The 16,324-nt window shown below is 42.6% G+C and overlaps 5 protein-coding genes across 8 annotated transcripts in view; 2 read left to right on the forward strand and 3 right to left on the reverse strand.

Moving 5' to 3' along the window:
* The first annotated feature begins 117 nt into the window (after positions 1 to 117).
* On the forward strand, positions 118 to 929 carry Pfdn5 (prefoldin 5). The gene is made up of 3 exons (XM_018112047.3): positions 118 to 301; positions 422 to 631; positions 686 to 929. The coding sequence occupies exons 1-3, from the start codon at positions 203 to 205 to the stop codon at positions 881 to 883; spliced, it is 507 nt and encodes a 168-aa protein (XP_017967536.1). The 5' UTR covers positions 118 to 202; the 3' UTR covers positions 884 to 929.
* On the reverse strand, positions 920 to 1,984 carry LOC108658920 (uncharacterized). The gene is made up of 3 exons (XM_018111631.3): positions 1,584 to 1,984; positions 1,100 to 1,522; positions 920 to 1,043 (listed from the first exon to the last, which is right to left on the reverse strand). Exons 1-3 carry the CDS (start codon positions 1,944 to 1,946, stop codon positions 975 to 977), a joined length of 855 nt encoding a protein of 284 aa, XP_017967120.2. The 5' UTR covers positions 1,947 to 1,984; the 3' UTR covers positions 920 to 974.
* A 53-nt stretch (positions 1,985 to 2,037) lies between these two features.
* On the reverse strand, positions 2,038 to 4,454 carry CCT1 (chaperonin containing TCP1 subunit 1). The gene is made up of 4 exons (XM_018112040.3): positions 4,241 to 4,454; positions 3,837 to 3,990; positions 2,887 to 3,777; positions 2,038 to 2,826 (listed from the first exon to the last, which is right to left on the reverse strand). Exons 1-4 carry the CDS (start codon positions 4,311 to 4,313, stop codon positions 2,271 to 2,273), a joined length of 1,674 nt encoding a protein of 557 aa, XP_017967529.1. The 5' UTR covers positions 4,314 to 4,454; the 3' UTR covers positions 2,038 to 2,270.
* A 275-nt stretch (positions 4,455 to 4,729) lies between these two features.
* Orc2 (origin recognition complex subunit 2) lies at positions 4,730 to 6,997 on the forward strand. Its single transcript, XM_018112039.3, has 3 exons — positions 4,730 to 5,376; positions 5,441 to 6,286; positions 6,488 to 6,997. Exons 1-3 carry the CDS (start codon positions 4,842 to 4,844, stop codon positions 6,922 to 6,924), a joined length of 1,818 nt encoding a protein of 605 aa, XP_017967528.1. The 5' UTR covers positions 4,730 to 4,841; the 3' UTR covers positions 6,925 to 6,997.
* Positions 6,998 to 8,171: 1,174 nt separating this feature from the next.
* The window catches only part of rdx (BTB/POZ and MATH domain-containing protein rdx), a 52,489-nt gene continuing 44,336 nt past the window's right edge, over positions 8,172 to 16,324 (reverse strand). For 3 of the 4 annotated variants that reach the window (XM_018112035.3, XM_018112034.3, XM_089265723.1), the window contains 7 exons: positions 11,103 to 11,253; positions 10,423 to 10,544; positions 10,168 to 10,329; positions 9,797 to 10,092; positions 9,542 to 9,720; positions 9,251 to 9,393; positions 8,172 to 9,194 (listed from right to left, as the gene is read on the reverse strand). In XM_018112035.3, the coding sequence (XP_017967524.1) occupies positions 9,050 to 9,194; positions 9,251 to 9,393; positions 9,542 to 9,720; positions 9,797 to 10,092; positions 10,168 to 10,329; positions 10,423 to 10,544; positions 11,103 to 11,180 (1,125 nt within the window). In that variant the 5' untranslated portion in view covers positions 11,181 to 11,253 and the 3' untranslated portion in view covers positions 8,172 to 9,049. Of the gene's footprint in view, positions 9,195 to 9,250; positions 9,394 to 9,541; positions 9,721 to 9,796; positions 10,093 to 10,167; positions 10,330 to 10,422; positions 10,545 to 11,102; positions 11,254 to 11,354; positions 11,849 to 16,324 lie in introns of those variants that run through there. The other variant, XM_018112033.3, reaches the window with a different exon arrangement.

The raw sequence follows: 16,324 nt of genomic DNA on the forward strand, positions 1-16,324 counted from the left end.
TTTTATTTAGACAGTCATTAATGATATATCCGACAACAACAACAGTATAGTATGTGTGATATTTGTCATCGATGAACTAGTTCCGTTTCGTGAGTCATGCTATCGAGCGTATTCCAAAAGCTATAATACAACACTGCACGATTTGCGTGTGACTATTATAATAAAATTTACGCTTTTTAAGTTATAAGTTTAAGCACAAATTATGGCTGGAACTGCAAATGCTGCGGCAAAGTCCGAGATGATTGATCTCACCAATCTTAGTCCGGACCAATTAATGCAAATCAAGCAAGAGTTCGAGCAGGTGAGTGTGTGCCAGTCGCGTGTGGGTGTTGCTCACCAGAGAGAAAGAAAGAGAGAGACGGGAAGGCGTTGCAATGCCGCAGCAGTTGCACATGTTAATAATAATTGCATTTATGTTTAGGAAATGACCAATATACAGGATTCGTTATCCACTTTGCACAGCTGCAAAGCCAAATACGCCGGCTCTAAAGATGCCCTCGAAGCATTTCAGCCGGATTGGGAGAACCGTCAAATACTCGTTCCTCTAACAAGCAGCATGTATGTGCCAGGCCGCATAAAGGACTTGAACAACTTCGTCATAGATATCGGCACCGGCTACTACATCGAAAAGGTGACGACCAATGCAGTTGCGATTCTGATGGTATGCTGACGAGTTTTGTTTCAGGACCTGCAAGGCTCCAAGGATTACTTCAAGCGGCGCGTCGAGTATGTCCAGGAACAGATTGAAAAGATCGAGAAGATACATTTGCAAAAGACACGTTTCCTTAATTCTGTGATCGGTGTGCTGGAAATGAAGCAGGCGGCAGCCCTAAAAATGATTCAGCAGCAACAACAACAACAGCAGGGCAAGCAGAGCGCCTAGACGAGCGCCAGGACAAATTTGATTAAATTATTGAACTTCTAAAGAATATTTGTGCATTTAATTAACATATGTAGTTTATTAAATTGTTCAGCTACTTTTTGGCTTCGGCTAAGGCGACAGTCAGCACCTTCAACTTTTGTTCATATGCTGACTTCAAGTCCTACGGAGATCGATTCTAGTTATTGAATATAATTTATTTGGAAGTCCATAACTTACCTTAAAGATCTTGGATTGCGTGTCGTATTCAGCGCGTAGCTTGTCGTAAACGGATTTCGATATCGCAAGTTTCTTTTCGGTTAGCGCGCACTTATCCTGCTCGGCTTTGATCCACAACTGGCTCTTCTCCAGGCGAGCCTGGGTGTGCTCGCACTCTGTCGTTTTCAGCTGAAGCATATCCTTGGTCACTTGCAGCACGTCCTTAATGGACTCCACTTGATTCTTGAGGACGGCTATCTGTTGCTCCTGCTGCTTGTTCACTTTGGTCTTTTCGAACAGCAAAGTCTTGGCCTTGAGCAGCAGTTCCTCTTGTTCCTGTCGTGATTTCGGTGCATCTGTTCCACCAAGCATCACTGATTGCTTTAGTGACTGTTCCAAATTGGCCACCCGCTTCTGCAGACGTTCATTCTCACAGCGCGCATCCTAAACGTGATTTATCCTTCAAATCGAATCTCAATCAAAATACTGATCTTCTGAAACTAACCTCAAAATCTTTGCGCAGTGCTCCGATTCTTTTGCGAGACTCCTCTATCAGCGCCTGCTTCTCGCTCTCCAATGTAAATACCATGTCGAGTAGCTCATTTTTTGGCTGCTCCGCTGCCTGCTCAGCTTGCTCTACTGGCTCGTCCTGTCCAGCAGCTGCAGCTGCAACCACATTATTATTCAGATCGCCTTCCGTGCTATTGCTTGCAGACATCTTTTGTTTCTTATTTTTTAATTTTTCTCTAATTTTATTAAAATTATTCCACACGCTGGCTATACGTTTTGCTTTAGCACATTCTGTTTTTTTTTTTTTTTTGTATTTATAGACAAAATAGATGCAGGCGCTATTAATAGACTTTCTCATTTTGATCTTTCTCTCTCGCGCTCGTTCTGTCTCTCACAACTCTCAGCAGTCGACACTCAGTTGAAAACTATGATAAACATTCAGTTTAGAATTTAGTTTTGTATACGCCGCAGCATATTCAGATGTTTCATTTATTATGCATTTTACGTGAATGAGGGGAGAACTTAGAAATGAATGCGTGGTTAATACAAATCGCAGTTAGCACAAGGAAAGAACAATTGAATTGTTGTTACAATTATTGTAAATGGGAGGCGTGTAAGTTTTCAGTGAGTGTTCCATAATATTAAGTGCCTAAACAAATAGAAAGGGTGACGATGAAACGACCTAACCGTCCAGCTCGCCAGCGGCGCAGGCATCGCCGTAGCTCTTGCCGCCCTTTTCCTCGGGATTCAGCTTGATCATGTCGTCAATGCGCAAAATGGTGATCGCTGCCTCTGTGGCGAACTTCAGGGACTTGATCTTGGACATGGCTGGCTCCAGCACACCTGCCTTCTTATTGTCGCGCACCACACCCTCAATCAGATCCAAGCCAGTCCACTTTAGGTCGGCATGCTTGGAGTTGGTCTGGCTGGAGTTGTGGTAGGAGCGCAGCTTGGCCACCAAATCGGTGGCATCCTTGGCTGCGTTAACAGACAATGTCTTGGGAATGACCAACATCGATTTGGCAAACTCGGCTATGGCCAGCTGCTCCCGAGATGACAGCGATGTAGCAAAGTTCTCGAGGTAAATGGACAAAGCCGCCTCCACGCAGCCACCACCAGCAACGACTTTTTTGCTTTCCAGCACGCGCTTCACCACGCAGAGAGCATCATGCACGGAACGCTCCATCTCATCACAGTAGAAGTCGTTGGGACCACGCAAGATTATGGAAGCAGCAGCACTGCAAATTTAATGGGAATTTAAATAAACTTTCTCTGATTATGTAACTAAGCTATATTACCGTGCTTTTGTGCCCTTGATGAGAATGAGTTCGTCATCGCAGATGCGCTCCTGTGCCACCTCAGCCGCTTCGCCCACCATCGAGGCATCGAAGCTTTCTTCGCCGTCCATGTTGGTCAGCGAGGTAAGGAATGCAGCTCCAGTTGCTTTAGCAATGATCTTCAGATCGCTCTTCTTAACTCGACGAACCGCCATGGCGCCTGCCTCGACGAAGTATTTCATGCATAGATCATCGACACCGCCACTGGAGAGGACAACATTGACGCCGGTACTCAAAATCATGTTGATGCGCTCTTTGGTGATGTCCAGCTCACGTGCGCGAATGGCCTCCAACTTGTCGGGGTCATTGATCAATACTTGGACGCCCATCTTCATCTTGGTCTTCTGCAGCGAGAAGTCCAAGCAGGCAATTTTAGCGTTAACTATTTTCTTAGGCATTTGCTGTGAAGCAAGTGTGCAGTTCAAGGCGTATCCGGGTATCAATACAGATTCGCGAGCCGACTTTCCATGTGCCTTCAGGACGTTGATGGCTTTGATTGAATAGGCTGCCTGTCCCTTGGGATCGGTGATCTTAACAGCTTGTGCCGCATCCACGACCATGGTGGCAAAGAAGTCCGCGTCGGCGCCAATGATCTTTGAGCTCATTGAAGTCTTTGCGATGTTAATAAGGGAGTCGCGAGTCAGCTCGTCCACTGGAGCAGTCAGGTGCTCTGAGATGTATTTGCATGCTTCCTTGCAGGCAATGCGATAACCCGAGATGATGGATGTAGGATGAATTTTCTGCTTGACCAGTTCGTCGGCGTTCTTCAGTAATTCAGCAGCCAATATAACAACGGATGTGGTGCCATCGCCAACCTCCTCATCCTGCAGCTGAGCCAACTCAACCAGGACCCTTAAATGAAATGAAGGATCAGTTTTGATCGAAACAATAGCCAAGATTTATTAACTTACTTTGCTGCTGGATGCTCCACCTCGAGCAAACGAAGAATAGTTGCTCCATCGTTGGTAATTGTAACATCGCCAATATCATCGACCAACATTTTATCCAAGCCAACTGGGCCCAGAGAGCTCTTGACAATATTCGATATGGACAGTGCAGCCATAACTGTAAAAAGGACTCGTATTAGAATCATGAATGGACGCCCTAACCTCACTTTAAGCTAAACAGTAATTGATATTCCATTACTTTTGTTGATTTGCTTTAAAATTAACAAATTGGAAATTAAATAACATTGCTAACAACTCGTTCGAGAATATTCTTCTATACCATCTGGGGGTCTTAATGGCAACGTGCTTCTGCCCCGGCAACTTTATTTCCATGGCTGCAGCTGTTGCTGCACACCACGATTTCTTACCGTTCTGTGAGCGCACAGAAGCGCCGGACTGCCGTGTGCCTGCGATGGATAAGGGACTTGCCAATGTCGACATGTTTCGTCTGTGTTGTGCGACTTTTAATAAAAATTTTATAAAAATTAATCACGCACTGCTACTGATTTCAGTGAAAAATTGCCGCACGCTAAACCGCCTGACTCACAGTTAGTGATGTATTTCTTTACGATATATCGGTAAACAGCAATCGATTTAGGCTGCTAAAAGTTGATGTATGTTATGTTTAAATTGAAGGTAAAATAATTGTTAATCAATATACAACAAATATGACATTAGATTCAAAAGCTATTATTTGTATACTTTAAACAGCATTTTTAACTTTAATCATAGGGAAATTGCTATTTGGCGGCTTTCACCATTTAAATTTTTGTAGTGCTGCAAAATGCGGCAAGTGAAATAAAAAGTGATTTTTATTGAATTTAAATACATAATCGATAGTCAATGATCAGTAAAAGAAGATTATTCGATATAAGTTTACAAAACCGCGGCAAAAACAACAAAAGTTGTATTTGTTATTTCTTTTTAATAAACCGTTTTTTTAGTAGTGGTGTGTAATCAATATATAAAATGAGTACAACGCCAACAAAAATACACACAGTTGCCGGAGAGTACAAGACACCAAAGAAACAGAAAAATGCAACACGGCGTATAAAATCGGCTGATTTAGTGAACTCCGACGGTTCAAGTGCCGCTGAGCCCGAAGAGCAGACACGCACACGACGCTCCACTCGCAGACCGAGCCCCACTAAGAAATATAAAGAGTACAAGGCCAAGTCCGGTGGTCAGCGTGTCGTCGATTGTGCGGAGGATGAGTCCCAGTCTGAAGAAGATGATGAAGAAGAAGAGAACATAGGTGCCGCAAAGCCGAATTCACGGGATCTGCACCTAATACAGGCCGACTACAATGTAGCTGGCACAAGCTTATTCGGCTTCAATACGCCCAAGAAGCGCGATGCTATGGCATTAGCTGCACTTAATGCCACGCCCAGCACTCCGAAGACCCCAAAGACGCCACGGCTGGGTGTCAAGACTCCAGATACGAAACGCAAAAAGGCAGATCAGCCGAAGACTCCAGCACACGTCAGAACTCGGGTTAAACAACGTGCGTCGAGCTTGGCATTCCATTTCATTGATGATCTAAGCACATTTTTTCTATTTTATTATAGAGATTGCCAAAATTGTGGCTGACTCCGATGAGGACTTCTCTGCGGATGACAGCGACTTTCGTCCAAGCGACGACAATTCCTCGAGTAGCAGCAGCAGCAGTGAAGACGGTGCCAGTTCTGAGAACGATGGCGCTGACGATGAGTCCAAAACGCCATCAAAGGCCCGTCGCGCCATAGTTGTGCCTGTGCTGCCAAAGACGCCATCGGCCGCTCGCCAGCGGCAATCAGCGCGAGTGAAGAGATCGAATGAGTTTGTGCCCGAGAGCGATGGCTACTTTCACTCTCATGCCAGCAGCAAGATTCTCACGTCGGATCACACCCTGGATCGCTTGAAGAATCCACGATTAGCCGCGGATCGTTTGTTCAGTCTGCTGGCCGATATGAAGGTCTCCCCAGAGCACGAGATGGCCATCAATGCCATTATGGAGGAGTATCGCTCGTACTTTGCCAAATGGATGTGCATTCTCAACGAGGGCTTCAACATTCTGCTCTATGGCCTCGGCTCAAAGCGGCAATTGCTGCAATCCTTTCATCGTGAGATTCTCGCCCAGCAAACGGTATTAGTGATCAACGGCTTCTTTCCCAGCCTGACTCTGAAGGATATCTTAGACAGTATTACCAGCGAGATTCTAGACGCTGGCCCGAGTCCAGCCAATGCACACGAGGCCGTCGACATGATCGAGGAGGAGTTTGCACTAATACCCGAAACACATCTCTTTCTGATCGTTCACAACCTAGACGGCGCTATGCTGCGTAATGTCAAAGCTCAAGACATTCTATCCAGATTGGCACGCGTAAACAACATTCACCTATTGGCCTCGATTGATCATATCAATACACCTTTGCGTAAGTAACTGCAGTTTATATCCAGTAAGAGAAGCAGAGAGAGCATTGACGGCATATATTCTTGAACAGCTAGACTCAACAGACTCTACTGCATTGGATGAGTCAGAGATGTTTCCTCATTGCTCACACGGGTATCCCCTAGTCGAGCATGCCATCTCCTCCCAACCTTTAACTACTAATTCCTCCTCTTCGCATTTTCAGTTTGGGACCAGAACAAGCTGAGCAACTTTAACTTCTCCTGGTGGGACTGCACCACCATGCTGCCCTACACGGACGAGACGGCCTTTGAGAACTCATTGCTGGTGCAGAACTCTGGCGAACTGGCGCTGTCTTCGCTGCGCAGCGTCTTCTCCTCGCTGACGACGAACTCGCGCGGCATTTACATGCTGATTGTCAAGTATCAGCTGAAGAACAAGGGCAATGCCAACTATCAGGGCATGCCCTTCAAGGACCTCTACTGGAGCTGTCGCGAGGCCTTTCTGGTTAGCTCCGACCTGGCACTGCGCGCCCAACTGACAGAGTTTCTGGATCACAAACTGGTCAAGTCGAAGCGCAGTGTGGATGGCTCCGAGCAGCTGAACATACCAATAGATGCCTCGCTCCTGCAACAGTTTCTCGACGAGCAGGAGAAGAAATAGGCGCAGCATATTTAGAACATATTAATTTATTATCTAATTTGTTAAATACAATTACAATATGTCACTTTAAAAATGGTTTTGCTTCTGGTTCGCCCGTGTTGTAACCGCCCTCACCCCGCCCCAGTTTTACTATTTAGTTCTATTACATATGCATACATATATATATGCTAATATATATATAAGTACTCGTACTCTCGTTCCCAGTTGCTTTCTTCAATTTTTTATTGTTTTCTACACATTTAGATTGGCATGCATAAAAATGTTGTCTCCTTAGTAGCTTTAATATGTTTTTTGCATTTTGATATTTGAACTAAACAAACTTTCGCACAGCAATGCGCCTCCTCAGCCGATCCGTCACTCAATCAATCAATCAATCAATGTCACAAATTTCAATTAGTTTCATATGCTGCTGTGCCAAACATTGTTCAGATTTATATTGTGCATTCGTATTGGAATCATAAATAACTATTGCTAAATGTATTTACAAATTTTGTTGTTGTTTCTTTCTTGTTACCTAGCCCCAAAATTCTAGCTGAATGCAGCGGCGTTAAGTTAGGTTCGATTTCTCTTGATCTTAACAAAATTTGAATAGTATTTATTTATTAATTTATTTGTAGTTGTTATGGATTATCACTTTTTAGTTTATTCGTTCGTTCGTTCGTTTGTTCCTTTGTTCTGCTGAAAGAGAAGAAAGTCTTGACTAGACTCGAGTCATCTAAAACGCTATATATATACGTATATATCTAACCTTGATCCAGTAAAACTTGCTCATGTTGTTGTTGTTGTTTTTTGCTTACTATACACAGAGTGCTACAATTTGTTTTTATTTGAAGTTGTTTTCTCTTAAGAGTTTTTGTTTGTTTTGTTTTGTTTTTTACAAGAAATAAAGATTGCATTAAATACTTAAAATAATTAAAAAAAACATTAAAATTTATTGTTGTGGTTTTTTAACGAACAGAGAAGAGGTTTACAATTTGTTGTTGGTGTTGGTGTTGTTGCTGTTGTTGCTGTTTAGTAAAATACAAAAATAATAAAAACGTTTCGAATGCTGGCTTCTCTTGAATTGAATTAGCAGAGTTTACATATACACAATATATAAATCAACTTCATTATCATATCCGTATCATTATGCATTAGTCATACTCATCGAATATACATCACAATCAAAGTGTACGCTTTGTAATATAATAATATAGTTATACAATAATAATAATAATAATAATCATAATCATAATTCATAATAATAATTATAATAGTTATGCAATTTATTATTTTTCGTTTATGTTTATGTTTGCCTTTCTTTTCGTTACATCATCATTATCATTATCATTATCATCTTCTACATCTACTTCTCCTTATGCACACTTTATTCTTATTGATTTTGTGTTGTTTTCTCTGTTTTTTTGTGTTTTTTACTTGATTGATTTTTTTTTTTTTTGTTTTTTGTTTTTTTTTTTTTAGTTTTATTATTGTTTATTTATTTTACTTTTACTTTAATTGGTTTTTCTTTTTTGTTGCTGTTTTTTTCTTTTTTATTTCATCTTAAAATTAAGCATTAATCATAAATCATAAATCAACAAAATAAAAATATTACATTTATCAAGTGTTTGCAAATTAAATTACTCGATATTGAAACAATAAACGGCATATAGAATGCATGTTGTTGTGGCTTAAGCCAGTTGTTGTTGTTGCTGTTGCTATTGGTGTTTATATTATTTGTGGCTGCAATTATTATTATTATCAAAAAATTCATATGCAGGCAACATTCGAAATGTTCTTTACAATTGTTGTTGTTATGGATAGCAGTATTTGTAGACTTGATCAAATTAAACAACAACTGCATGCATCTTTGAAAATGAATTTCACTATAGTTGTTGTAGCTATGATTAATAGTTGCTCTTGTTGTTGCTGCTGCTGTTGCAGCATAGCACATGAGTTGCTTGATCGAATTAACAATTGGCATGCCACGTTTTAAATCTATTTTACAATTGTTGTTAATATTATTGTTATTATTGTAGGTATTGTTGTTGTGGTTCTTGTTGTTGTTATTATTATTGGTGTTGCTGTTGTTGCTGCTTGTTGCCGTTGCATTTAGTGTTACATGATTAGCTGCTGGATTAAGGTTTCAGCTCATTTTCACGCGTTTCCTTGGTGGTCCAATTGGTGGGATTTGTTGTGTTGCGAGCGCACGAAATGCCTCCGCTATCAAATGTGAATGTGTCGTAATCATATTTTGCCAGCCAGTGGTTTCCATCACATCGGTGGCATGACTGTAAATGAGACAACAATTAGTCACAGTCAAGACAAAGCTAAAGCAAACACTTACGTATTAATGAAATCTATCGTTTGTGCTTTCAATTGATCCGCACTATGGAGATCAGCTAATATTAACGTTTCGGCTGCTGTTTCAACAGAGAGATTGACGCACAGCGCCTCCTCGCACATCACTTTCAGCTTTTCGAGTGCATACTGTAACAGTAGATAGAGAGACATACAACAATTAGTTACAATGATGAGATAAATGGGCTGATCAAATAACAAATTCAGCTGTTTTAGCTTAGCATTTAGCATTCAGCATTCAGCTATTCAGCCATTCAGCATGGATTGAATTTTTCACCTTATCAGCAGCCGCTAAGAGATCATCAGCCATTTTTTCTAGATTGGACGCCTTGCCCGTGTATATGAATCGCAGCATCTCTTTGAGCACCTCATGATCCACATCGGTTATGGCGACACGATTCAGCTTACGCTCCTCCATTTCGTGCTCAAACATGGCAGCAAAGACATCGCTGCGCGCTGCACACGGCGGAGAGAGAGAGAGGAATTTATTAGATTCTGGATCAGATCAGAGAGATATATCTTCTATATTTACCTGCCAATATGGCTTTGTGCGCTTGAAATTCTCGACCGCCCACAGAGAGCGTGACATCGCTGAATTTCTCATTGTCAAAGAGATTGCCAAGGTCTTCGGAGAGTTTGCACTCGGGCACTTTGAACTGCACTATGTTGGATTGTCCCGAGATGTTGACGCTATCCGCCACCACGCTCACCTCGCAGAAGATGGTCAGCTTGTCCTCTGGCAACAGGCCATTGGCCTCGTCCAGGAGAAAATCGCGACGTATAAATTTCTTAAAGCCCCAATCCTTCCCCTGAACAAAACGATATGCGCTGCAAAGGTATGGAAGTATCGAATTGATATAGTAAAACATTCTGATATCATCTGGAATCATGCGAGTTACTAACCGTTGGGATTCCATGGCTTTGGTTTCCTCACGTTTTGCGTTTAATATGGAAAATTTGAACTTGGCTCTGACTTCAGATTTGTTACACGATACTAACAGTAAATATAATGATAAGTAATCCTTGCTCTCCTCATCTAGACCCTTGGGATTTACCCGTAAACACCTAAGCGAAGCAGAAGATATATCAAGTTAGTCAGAGTATAATGTGAGATATATACATAGTATATATCATATATCTAAATCCAACTTTACTTACCATTTCAGTTTGTCATTAGCACCCGCTGAGAATGTGGAAGATTTGAGAACTTCACCCATTTCTTCCCGACAAAAACTAAAGTTATTTATGGTCCACATATAACTAAATTTAACCACTTTGACCTGTAAATGAAACGAATGAATGAATGAATGATGATTCGATTTTTAATGTATCAAGATAATATTCATACTAGTCTTTCATAGAGATAGATTACTTTACATTTTCTGAGTTTGCAAATCTGATTTCTTGGAGGAATTAAGAACGTTTTGAATCAAAGTATGCATATATATTGGCTTGCTCTACGACTTTCTGTTGATCTTCAATCAATCCACCAAAACCATCTAGAGAACATTTACTCTTTAGTATATGGTTAGTCTACCAGCTAAACTCAGTCATGGGTCAATGAATGCTATTTGCACTTGGTTTCAGTTTTGGCTTGGCTTGAAGCGCACACCTGCGTAACGAGCGGAAATGCAGTTTCCACAAAGCTGGATTCGGCTTACAGAAATGAAATTCGAGCAGAGCTCTTAAGGAAAATCCATAGTAATGCAAAGAAAAATGCATACAGAAACTGAAACCTAATCCGCAGGCAGATGAGCCAGGCGTACAGGGACAAAGAGGGCATCGATAAACGGTAATCGTTAATCGGGTGTCGGGTTATCGGGTGTCGGGCGCCTTACCTGCGTGTAACACCAGTTCTCAGCGACTGGCGTATTTACTTCCGGCAGGGGCGGCGAGGGTACGCGGCTGACCGCCATTGTGCTACTGGATGCGTGCAGGTTCGAGGTGACTCTAGCTGTTTGGCTTGCCTGACATTCGTTAACCGGCAATCTGCAAGAGGAAACACAGAGGTAGGAATTAGTATAAAGTGTGGTTAGATTGAATTGCAATTATATATATGAAAATTTAAAATATATTATATGATTGAGCACCTTGGCTCTTGCAGTATCTCCATGATGCTGCGCTCGAACTCAATCTTGACGAAGCGACTGTCCGATCTGGAGTGTCTGTCCAAGAGATTGAGCAGCTTCAGCAGCAATGAGTTCTCCAGCTTGAACACACTCACGCATACAATGCGCCCACGACAGAAGAACACGAAATTAAACTAAATTCTTTCTTATTTAAAACAAATTGTAACGGGACGGAGACGAAACACACGAGGCACGGGCACAGGCACAATGAAGAGACGAGATCACAAAGCAAAATGCGCCAAAATCTGCACTGCGCATAATTGCGAATAAGACGCGTGCGCAAAGCTGAGCATTAACCGTTATCCCTCCTCAACTGAGTGGGAGAGTAATGAAAGAGAGCGAGCACTAAGCTCTGAGAGCGCTCACTAAAAAGCTTTTCTTGCTACGATTGCCTGACTTAAGGAGTGAGCAAAGAGCGCGAGCTGAGTTATATCTGCTATTAGCAGTCGATGAGTCGATGAGCGATGCAGGCGCGACTGTTCAGCCAAAGCAGCAAATTGTAACTAAACGCTGAAACTCTGAAACCGTTGTGTGGGCTGCCAAAATTAAAGGTAAATCTGGCAAGACGGCCAACACGGATGCGTCACAGGATGCTGAGACAAGAATAAGTCACAGGCAGAGCCTGCAGATGACAGCAAACAATAGACCAAAAATTGTAGCCAAGAGTGGAAAATTGACAGCAAACAATGGGCGGGCGAGAGATAGAAAGAGGGAGAGAGAGAGAGAGAGATTAAGAGAGAGGGAGGATCTGCTACAGCTAGACAAATAACAAAGAGACCTCTGGGCGCAGATGCAGCAACATTTTTATATACAATTAAGCAAAGAAAAACACGGAAAAATCTCTACAAGGCTGAATGAGATTTTCCTAAGAGTTGCCACGAAATGTTCACTGCTCAGCTGCCGCTGCCCGTCGCCCGCTACCCGCTGCCCGCTGCTCTGCCATGGCCATCCGAATCGCTTGAAAAGGACCTTCAATGCGCCTGTGTGTGACAGCGCGTGCGTGTGTTAAAAGGTTGACGCGAATTTTATCAAGGTGAACAAACCGTAAAACAGCATCGGAAACAGTTGCCAGCAGCAACCAGCCGCAGCAGTAGCAGCAGAAATAACAACAGAAATAACAAGCAGCTGCGCAGTCAGCGCCGACGCCGACGTCAATCATGCGGGGCAGTCAACCGCCGAGTCGTCGTCGCCGTCGGGTTTAGTACCTTCAAGTAGCTTTATACAATTTTTAGTGAGTGTGCTTTAATGTTAATGACATTGATTTGGCATTGAACGAAACACGCACACTCACATACACACACTCACACGCCAACAGAAACAAACACCTGCTCAGCACAAGCTACTGTCCGTCTCTCTTACGCTTTTTGCGCTCTCTTTTTTGCTCTGCTGCGGCTGCGGCTGCTGCTGTTGCTGCTTCTGCTGCGAGTACTGCTGCGGTTGCTGAAGGGCTCGAGTCGAAACTTTTTGTTTATTATGACATTGGAAATGTTCAGCTCAAACATGGTTTGGCGTCGTCGGCGCCACAAGGCAAAGCCCATGGCGCACAAGTTCGTAGTTAAGGTTAAGCTCTGCGGGCTAGGGAGGGGGAGAGCGTAAAGCTAAGCCAAAGTGATTTTCAGGCAGCCGCAGTGCACAGTTAAAGCTCACGATGATTAATGAGTTACAGCAAACGGCGAGAACTCCCAGCGCGTGAGCAATGACTCAGCACTCGAGCTGATTAGGCTGGACCCAAACTACTTAACGAAAAAAAACTGAAATAGCACAATATACTCATATATTAATCGGGAATTCTTGGACAAAGCAAATGCTTGTTGAATGTTGGTATTACTGATATATAATAACAATATGTAAAATTCTATTTAAGTAACCATAAGCGCCTATCTACAATCTATCATAACGAATCTTTACTGTACTCAGCTCAGCTGCTTATTTTTAGGTCCAGCCTTTTCATGCCCTTTGTCTACTGTGCTGCCGCTGCTGCAGTCGCAGTTGCGGTCGCTGCCGTCGCCGTCGCCGTCGCCGACGCCATGGACAGCTGAATCGAATGCATTTGGTCATGGACACGCTGCCAAGGCAGCACCTTGAGTGATCTTAACCGTAGCACAGAATGCTTCCATTCAATTGTGCGGGCACAGCAGAAAGAGAAATAGAGAGAGGGAGAGGGGAATGAGAGACTGGCAGGTCAACAAAGCAAAGAGAATTTATGACAAAGAGCAGCACGTGTTAAGCTGCGCATTATAAATCGGCTTAGCTGCCCTGAGCAAAGAGAGTAGGAGAGGAAGGGATGGGCAAAGCCGAACGCGAAGGAGTACAAAATGAAAAGGCAAACAAAAGAAAAATGCAAACATATTTGGGGTCTTTGCAGCTGTCTCTCAGTCCGTCTGTCTGCCTGTCTTGTAAAACGAAAATCGCGCCAAATTGAGCAACAACTTTTCACCAATTTTCCGCCAAAACAAAAGTTGCTTGTTATATAATTGAAGTCGAAACACATTTCCGGCAACTTTTCATTAGCATTTAAATGAAATTTGATAGAAAGAAAAAAAGGCCTCCGCCGCACAACGAACAAACGAATGTCGACAACAAAAGGCAGGCCAATAATAAAAATGGTGAAAATTTTCATTTTTACAACAAATTATCGCATGAGTTTTCACTCGCCTGGTGGTTGTTGTTGCTGTTGTTATTGTTGGCGTTTTCACCAACAGCAACAAAACATAAAAAAGAAACAACAACAAACAGAGGCGGCAGCAGAAAATGCTCCTTTCACTCGTCCAACAACAACAGCAACAAATGAGTTGAGTGAAAAACGTTTTGAAGAAAAGGAAATGCTTTTCATTTTACACACACACACATGTATAGGCGATGCAAAGATAAATTCAACAACACAGAAACAAGCTGGCAATTTAATTTAAATAATGTGATCTTCCATGCCAATGTAAATGATTTAAAGAAGAAAAGAGAAACTACTCTTAGCGCCTGCTCATCTCTTCACTTCCTCTACTAAATGCAGTAGCAACGACAGCAGCACCAGTAACAATGGCCAGACACCCACCCTATTGGCTCATGCAATTTCTCTTCGACTACGCCTTGCTCATTTATGCTCTTCGTCATCATACGTGCATACATACATATGCACGTCTATATGCATATATGTAGCTACATATGTGTGTGTGTCTTGCGAAGAGGGGGGCCGAGATGTCAACACTTGAGCGCATATCAACTTTGTAAACTCCCACGCTCAAGTTTCGTTTATCGTTAAGTTTCGTTTCGTTTCGCTACGTTTCTTATTTGTTGTTGTTGTTGTTGTTGTTGGTATTTCTTATTGTCTTTGTGTGAAGTCAGTCGTTAATTTCGTTGCGTTGCGTTGCGCTGCGTCCATTTGCCTTTTACGAACGCAGCACCGCGCAGCGCAGTCGAGGCAAAGGCCGACCCATAAGGAGAAAGCTCCTCAGCTTCTCTCTCCCTCTCACTCTCTCTCGCTGCCTCTGCAGTTTTGCTTGCATTTTTCGTGAAAGTCGCTGCCAGCAGCAGCTGCTGTGGCTTCTGTTGTTGCTATTGTAGTTGTTATATAAAATGTATAAAATCATTTAAGTAGAGTGAAATTTGTAAGTTTTGCACTTTTTTTTGCAAACGATTGCAATTATGCATTTGTTTATTACTATTAAAAAGCAAATCTCTGTTATAACGGTGAAAGGCTGCGCTTTGTACAGCAAAGCTTTACAATGAAGCAGCAGCAGAAGAAGAAGATAACAAATATTTACTGTGTTCTACTTCCAAAATGAAACCATTTTCTGGTTATTTTCATAGAGAGTAAAGATCCAGATAAGGAAAATACAGTTGTTGCTCTTACGTAGATGGGATCTTGCTCAATTTTTGACACTTTGTCGGGCCGCATTGCAACATAAACGAAAGTTTACACTAGTTTTGCGTTAATAACGAATAATGACAAAGGGAAAACATATTTCCGTTACGTAAGCATTACAAGCAGCATTGAAATGAGCCGTTGTCAAGCCTGGCCTGGCCTGGCCTGTATTTATTTGTATGGCGCGCACTGTAAGCGCGCAGGCGTGTAGGCGTCAGCTGCGGCTGCGGCTGCCACTGCGAATTTCACCCGACCGCAATGTAACCGAAGCCAGGCGACGTAAAACGAGAGCAAATCGTTGTTCGACACGAATAACGACGAAACGACGACAGCGCTTTATGTAATCGTCAGCGCAGCAGCAACAACAAAAACGCGCGCCAAGCTTGCGGCGAAAAAACTCGTTTGATGACGTAGCGCACACAGTCAAAGCTCGGCTTACATGCGGCCTGCCAGTTCGCGCTCTCTCTCTCTCTCTCTCTCTCTCTCTCTCGCTCTCGCTGTGGTTTACGTTCAGTCAGCACGTTGCCCGTTGGGGCGATCGCGTGGCGCCTGTATTGTATAATAGTAAAAACGCTTGATTATCATTAGCGTACGTCATTAGCAAACATCATTAATGTGTTGAGCCATGATATGAAATCAATAAATTAATAAACATTTTGTGCCCAATTTTTTACACTGCACAAGAGTTTGGGGCCAAACTTGGACTGTCTATAGTTTTAGTTGTTGCTGTTGTTGGCTTGTTTGCATTTTGCCGCTTTTACCATTTCTCTGCACTTTCTAAACAAATTGTGCGGCGACTGCGACGAAGCGAAAGAAACGACGACGACAAGAAATTGGCTTTCATGCGTTTTCACATTTTGTTTTTGTCGTGCTTTCATTTTTGTTGTTGTTGTTGCCGGATTTCTACTCGCGCCTCTCTATCTCCCTCTCACTCCCTCTTTCGCTCTTTGAATATCTTTTTATTGCCTTAGAAACTTATTTCGTTGTAGAGATTTGTTCTAAATTCAAAATGTGAAAGAGGCGATGATGCTGGGTGAAATGCGTTAAGCAAAGTGAAAACCAAAAATAATAA

The sequence above is a fragment of the Drosophila navojoa genome, chromosome 2 (genome assembly GCF_054131105.1).
Source record: "Drosophila navojoa isolate 15081-1374.11 chromosome 2, UAZ_NAV_1.0, whole genome shotgun sequence".
Taxonomy (NCBI): domain Eukaryota; kingdom Metazoa; phylum Arthropoda; class Insecta; order Diptera; family Drosophilidae; genus Drosophila; species Drosophila navojoa.